This window comes from Rhincodon typus, chromosome 8 (genome assembly GCF_021869965.1).
Source record: "Rhincodon typus isolate 14 chromosome 8, sRhiTyp1.1, whole genome shotgun sequence".
NCBI classification, from domain to species: domain Eukaryota; kingdom Metazoa; phylum Chordata; class Chondrichthyes; order Orectolobiformes; family Rhincodontidae; genus Rhincodon; species Rhincodon typus.
In genome coordinates this window covers 80,831,158-80,838,500 of record NC_063339.1, presented here as the reverse complement: position 1 = coordinate 80,838,500, position 7,343 = coordinate 80,831,158, and the positions used below count along the sequence as shown (strand labels likewise).

Here is a 7,343-nt window from a genome sequence, read left to right as displayed (position 1 = left end):
GGTCGAAGGGTTCTCCACCGCTGTTTCTTTAGGATACTATCATATATTTGTCTCTTCCTAAACAAGCAGATGCGAAAACATTCTCCGTCTGTACTGACTGAAACCTAAGTGTAGTGTTTGAACCGTGGACGTTCTTGGTCCTGTGACGAGAGTGCTCCGCACTGAACCACTATCCAGAACACTCGACCGTTAGAATGGAAAACGCCCGCCACCACCCAGACCACCCGTCAATAAGAGTACAGTCCCCACCCCGCCCAATCAGCGTGTTCCCCTCTCATCAGTTCTCGCGTCATCCATGAGATTAGCGTCTGCGGCAGGCCCAATCCCCGCCTCTGATTGCCAGCCCGCTCCACCCACTGTACTGATTGACAGCCCCACTCCGCGCTGATTGGCACGCCCTTCGCCCCGCTTCTTTACTGTCCTACGGACCCTCGCTCCGGCCCCGGTGATTGATAGTCCTCTTGCCCTCTCCCTGGCGCTGATTGATGGTTTTCCCTCCGTCCGCCCCCATGTTCTGATTGTTAGTCCCTCAGTCGGCCCCCAAGTCCTGATTGCCAGTCCCTCGACCCGCCCCCATGTCCTGATTGACCGTCCCTCGGCCCGTCGCCGATGTCCTGATTGACAGTCCTGCGGCACGCCCCATGTCCTGATTGACATTCCCTCGGACCGCCCCCCTTCTTGTGCGGACTGACTCGCGATACTGACTGTCCGGCGGAATGGTAGTATAGGCGGCCGTGTGAGGAGCGAGTGTGTCCGGATAGACATCTCGTTCGGGCGAGGCAGGCTGGCCCTTTTATTCTAGCGGAAAATGACACTGGCCCCTGAAGCTGCGGTGGTGAAGTAGAGCCCAGCGATAAGACTAACCCTCCTGACTGATGGCCAATGTACAAGTGGCCGTGAGGGTCCGACCCCTCAGCAAGAGGTGAGGAGAGAGGGTGAGGGTCAGAGAAAGAAAGGGAGGAGGGTGTGAGGGGAGAAGGGTAAAGAGTTGAGGAAGAGTGGGACTAGGGGAGAGGGTGGTGGTGGTGTTGGGAATGGAGGGAAGGTGATGTGAAAGTGAGGAAAGGAGGAGGTATACCACAGGGAGCTGCGGGGGTGGAGTGGGTGAGGGAGAGGTGGTGAGAAGGAGAGGGGAACCAGAGAGACACGGGAAGAGGAGGGGAAGGGGAGAACAGAGAGAAAGGAGAAAGAAATGAGGGAGAGGGGTTTCACAGAAAGGAGTTGAAGAGGGAAGAGTGTGAGGCAAAAGATGTGTAGGGTTGGGGATGGGTGAAGAGTGGAGGGGGATGGGTGGTGTGAGTTTGGTTCCTGGGTGAGGAAGATTATGCAGAGAAACGAGGGTTGGGTGGAAAAAGAGACATTTGCCAAAATAATAAAAGTAAGGCATGGACAGGATTTGAGGCTGGGGAGGAGCATTGTTGAAGGAGCGCAGAGAATAGAACTGTCAAAAATATTGATTTGTAAAGGACTGTGTTTTTCGTACTGAGATATGTCAAAGTGCGATAACATGGTGTAGAGCTGGATGAACACAGCAGGCCAAGCAGCATCATAGGAGCAGGAAGGCTGACGTTTCGGGCCTAGACCTTTCTTCAGAAATGGGTTTGTGTTTCATTTGTCGCTCTTTAGAGACTAGATTGCAGTGAAAACCTATCTCCAATCCAGACCTGAGTTGATTCTGATAAACTAAATCACTGTTGTATGAGAGATTGTACAGTTAGATTATTTAACTGGAACACAATTCTGCATGTTGCTTTATTGTTAGGAGAGCAGGAAAAGGGCAGACCATCAGAAATCATTGGTTAAAGCTGTCTTTCTTAAAGTAAAGTGCTTCCAAATTTGGTTACAACACAATCTGGTTGGCATCTGTTCTGATAATTGAAAGGGAAAGTTAAGTGTTAGCAAGGATTTAGTAAAGACGTAACTTACTGGTATGTCAGCAAATCATTGCGGAGTTTCATGTACTGAATATATTGTGATAACATCCCCAGAGGAAATGCCACTAACAGCTGAAATGAATGTCATACAGACTGCTCCTTCCCCCAACTTTGATCAACAAAGCAACATTGTACACTTCTAGAAGTTTGATTTAAAAACAAAAATCTTCAGTTTTATTTTGTGTGAAGACTTTAGAGCAAAGCTTAAACAATTATGGTTAAAATATTGCATAAGTTAGTGTATGTTTCATCTAAATAGCTCTTGGCTATGTTTAACACTTTGTGTTCAGACTTGCCTTGGAGCTCCATGCCATGTAAGTTGCTCTGGTGTTAGAAACAGAAAATGGATCTACAGCAAAGAGTCTACAGTGGAGCAATGGAGGTCATTCAGAAAGGAGCCGGGGAAAGTACAGGTCCAATATGGATCCTTTAGAGGGAAATGTAGGAGCAATAAGTTCAGAGAACCCTGGATGTTTAGAACAATTCAGGACTGGATAAAGAAGAAGAGTAGGAAGATCAAGTCCAAAGGGAACAATTCAGCTGTGGTCCTAGAGGAATACAGGAAGTGCAGGAGGGAACTTAAGAAAGCTATTAGAAGAGCAAAAAGGGGGCGTGAGAAAGTCTTGCAAACAGAATTAGGGAGAATCCTAAGATATTTTATAAATACAATAAAGGAAAGAGGTCATCCAGGGAACGAATAGGGCCCATTAGGGACTGGGGTGGTGGGTAGTACACACCTGTGTATGAAGCACAGGATATTGGAAGCGTGTTGAATGAATGCTTCTCTTCAGTCTTCACTCTGGAAAATGAGAACGTAATATGGAATTCAGGAAAAGAGTCTGTAGGGAACGTGCACAGTTTGCCCTAGGAAATGTGGAGATATTGGAGGCTCTGTCAGGCTTAAAAATAGACAAATACCCTGGCCTGGATGAATTGCATTCCAAACTGATATGGGAGGTGAGGCAGGAAATTGCAGGGGCTCTGACACAGATATTTATTTCCTCTCTGGGGACAGGGGAAGTGCTGGAGGACGGCTAATGTGGTTTTTAAGAGGGCAGGTAGAGATGAACCAGAAAATTAGACTGGTGAGCTTCATGTTGGTGGTAGGGAAACTATTGGAGAAAATTCTTAATTAACACCCATTAGGAAAGGCATAGGTTAATTAGGGATAGTCAGCATGGCTTTGTCAGAGACAGGTGATGCCTAATAACTTCATTAGAATGTTTTGAAAATGTGATCAGGTGTGGGGATGAGGGAAGTTCAGTTGATGCACGTTATATGGATTTCAGCAAAGCTTTTGACAAGGTCCCACAAAGGAGACTGATTGAGAAAGTTAAAGTACATGGAGTTGAGGGAAACTTGGCATGATGGATCAGAAACTGGCTTAATAATAGGACACAGGGTAGTGGTAGAAGGCAGTTGGAGTGACTGGATGCCTGTGTCCAGTGGTGTACCGCAAGGATCAGTACTGGGACCCTTTTTTTGTTTTATATGTATAAGTCATATGGATGAAAATAAGGGGGGAATGTTAAGCAAATTTGCACAAGACAACATGATTGGTAGAGTGGTTCATAGTGAAGGAGATGGTTGTAGGTTTATTGTCACACACAGAATGAGTACAGTGAGAAATTTACAACTCACCACTTATGGTGCCATCTCAGGTAGAAGATAGAGCAATACAGCACAGGAATAGGCCCTTCGGCTCACGATGTTGTGCCGAGCATGATGCCAAATTTAACTAATCCGTCTGCATGCCCTGGGTAATATCCCTCCGTTCTTTGAATATTCATGTGCTTATCTAAAAGGTTCTTAAATGCCCCTTTAATATCTGCCTCCACCATCAAACCTGGCAGCACGTTCCAGACTCCTACCATCCTTCTGCATTTAAAAAAAAAAACTGGCCTCTCATATCTCCTTTGAACTTTCCCTCTCTCACCTTAAATACATGCCCCCTAGTTTTAGACATTTCAATTCTAGGGAAAAGATTCTGACTGTCGACCCCAACTATGTATGTCATAATTTTATACATTTCTATCAAGTCTCCCCTCAGCCTCTGCAGCCTCACAACCTTCAGCACTATCCACATCTACCCATGGAGCTCCAGCTGAAAAACACCCTTCCACCACTACCTTCTGTCTTCTATGGGCAAGCCAGTTTTGAATCCACGTGGCCATCCCATGCATCTTAATCTTCTGGATGAGCCTACCATGAGGGACCTTGTCGAAAGCCTTACAAAAATCCATCTAGACAACGTCCACTGCTGTACCCTCATCAATCACCTTTGTCAGCTCCTTGAAAAAATCAAGTTAGTAATACATGACCTGCAAATAGCATCACTGACTGTCCCTAATTAGGCAGCTGGTACAAGTGGAACTTGGTACAAGTTCTTAAGTACAAATTCATAAGGGAAAGAAAAATTGGAAGAATAAAGAAAAAGTACAGCACTACAGATCATAGAAATAAATTAGAAAATAGAGAAATAAAATGTTCAGAATAACAGTCCTTCCAACCCAGTTCATGCTTGCACCTAGCCTCTAGTCCTTGCTGGCGTTCACCTCAAAGCTCTTGAGACCGGGAGACCACTCTAGAATCAGAGGCTGGAAGTCCATGCTGAGGCCATACCAGGCCGAAGGAATGCCTGGCCGCTAAGAGACAGCCATGACAGGCCACTGAGAGACCACCATGCCAGACTGAGGCCGGGAGTCCAAGTCTGCGCTGAGGCCAGGAGTTCAGGACATCGCCAAGAAGGAAGAAAACATAAGAGAGAAGAAACAGAAAAAAAATGGACAGAGTGGACGAGCTCAAGCTGACGAGTCTTACTCCGCTGCTATCTTGATCTGCAGGTTACAGGAAGATATAGATTGGTTGGTTAGATGGGCAGACCAGTGGCAGATTGTACTTAAGACAACAAGGTGCAGAGCTGGATGAACACAGTAGGCCAAGCAGCATCGTAGGAGCAGTAAGGCTGACGTTTCGGCCCTAGACCCTTCATCAGAAAACCTTATTGCTCCTACGATGCTGCTTGGCCTGCTGTGTTCATTCAGCTCTGCACCTTGTTGTCTCAGATTTTCCAGCATCTGCAGTTCCTCCTATCGCAGATTGTATTTAACCCTGCTAAGTGCAAGGTGGTGCACTTTGGAAGAAGAAACAAGATGCAGGAGTATTTAATGAATGGCAGGACACTGGGTAGCTTAGAGGAACAGAGGGATCTTGGGGTAGTTATTCCCAGATCCCTGAAATCTGCAGAACGCGTGAATAGAATAGTTAAGGCATACCGGACACTTACTTTCATCAATCATTGCACAGAATATAACAACAAGGAGGTAATGTTGGAGTTGAACGGAGTGTTGGTCAGTTCTGGTCATCTCACTACGGGAAGGATGTGATAGCATTAGAGGGGGTACAGAAGAGGTTCACGAGGATGTTGCCTGGGATGGAGAAATTGAGCTATAAGGAGATATTAGATAGGCTTGAATTGTTTTCTTTAGAGCAGAGAAGACTGAGGTGGGACATGATTGAGGTGCATAAGATTGAGGGGCATGGACAGGATGATTAGAGAGGAACTGTGCCCCACGGTTGAGGAGTCAATCATGAGAAGGCATAGTTTTAGGTTAAGGGCCAGGAGATTCGGAGGGAATTTGGGAAAAAACATTTTCACTCAGCAGGTGGTTGGAAGCTGGAATGCATTGCCTCAGAAGGTAGTGGAGAATAGAAATCTTACAACCTTTAAAAATATTTGCACGAGTACTCCAAATATCATAACATTCAAACAGATAAGTGGAAAATTGGGATTAGCGCATGTTTAGTGGTAGTTATTTTGCTGCAGACTTTGCTGCTGAAGGGCCCTTTCTGCACTGTATGAATCTATGATTTGGAGATTGAACTAGGGGTCAGTGGTGATTGCTGTTCAAATATACTGCAGAGAAAATGCAGGGTCTGTTGTTCGCTGAAAACTGTAGACAGTGACTTTAAAAGGAGACAGTTTACAGATACTTGCCTTAGTTGTAAAGGGGCCAAAATTTCTGTTTGTTAATTAGCCAAAAACTGAACAGAATTAAAAAGAAACAATATTCTTCTCCTTCCATTAAGGTCCTGCTTTAAAATTTTGCATTTAACCAAGCTTATTGCCATCTATCTTTGCTTACACTCAGGCGATCTTCCTTGGATTGTTTTACTGTATTAAAAGGCCACATTAAATTCTGTTATCATTTAAATTAGCAAAAATTCAGGAACCCTACCCAAGTTCTGTTTTTGCTTTTGCTTTTGCTTTGCTTCACATTTACTTTTATTGTGGATTTTTTTTTGTGTAAATGCTTGAGAAGGTGATAAAGGCAAATTCCCTGTGTTTCAGCGAAGGTCTTCTGGAAATACTTGTTTAAACAATCCAGTGCAAGTTGTCTGTCAAATAGAAAAAATGTGGATTCTGGAAATCTGAAATAAAAGCGGAAAATTCTGGAAATGTTGAGCAGATCAGGAGAAGGAAACAGATTTAACATTTCAGATCAATGACCTTTCATGACTGAACCCCTTATGTGGTTCTGTATCAATATTTCCAGATTAGACCACTGTGAAACACTTGGAGGTCTGAAAAATGCAAAGTGAAAGTTGTTAAGGAGATCTTTTAAAATACGGTAAAGAGAAGATAGAATTGCTCAGAAAGTAGTTTGCATCATCCAGTGACTTCAGTAAGTACCTTTTAAAGACAGCTCAGTCCTGCTGACTGTATACCTATTTTTTGTTAAGCTTTGAGGAATGTTGGCCCACTTTTTTTTTGGTGAGTGAAGTGGGTTTTGATCTTAATGGTTAGCACATCTTGGTTACAGTTGCAGTGTGAAAACAATTATGCAGGCAAAGTTATCAATGTTGTTGTTTTAGCTTTGGGCAGTACGGTGGCTCAGTGGTTAGCACTGCTGCCTCACAGCACCAGGAACCCGGGTTCGATTCCACCTTCAGGCAGCTGTCTGTGTGGAGTTTGCACATTCTCCCCGTGTCCGTGTGGGTTTCCTCCGGTTTCCTCCCACAGCCCAAAGATGTGCAGGCTTGGTAGGTTCGCCATGCTAAATTGCCTGTAGTGTTCAGGGATGTGTAGATTAGGTGGATAAGAGGGGGATGGGTCTGGGTGGGATGCTCTGAGGGTTGGTGTGGACTTGTTAGGGCCGAAGGGCCTATTTCCACACAATAGAATTCTGTGATCTATTAAAATTTGTTCATGGGGTGCGGGCAGTGGTGGCTGGACCAGGATTTATTGCCGATTTGGTAATTGTCCCTTGACCCAAGTGGCTTGCCATTTCAGAGGCAGTTGAGTATCAACCACATCACTGTAGCCTGTAGGTAAGATCAGATAAAACCAACAGATTAGGACATGAGTGACCTGCATGGGATTTTCAACAATCTGCCATTGGTCTTGAA

The 7,343-nt window shown here is 44.9% G+C and overlaps 1 protein-coding gene across 1 annotated transcript in view; it reads left to right on the top strand.

The window, feature by feature from the left end:
- The first annotated feature begins 612 nt into the window (after positions 1–612).
- Positions 613–7,343, top strand: part of stard9 (StAR-related lipid transfer (START) domain containing 9) — a 286,706-nt gene continuing 279,975 nt past the window's right edge. The window contains exon 1 of the mRNA XM_048599610.1: positions 613–922. Coding sequence (XP_048455567.1) covers positions 876–922 — 47 coding nt within the window. The 5' untranslated portion in view covers positions 613–875. The remainder of the gene's footprint in view (positions 923–7,343) is intronic.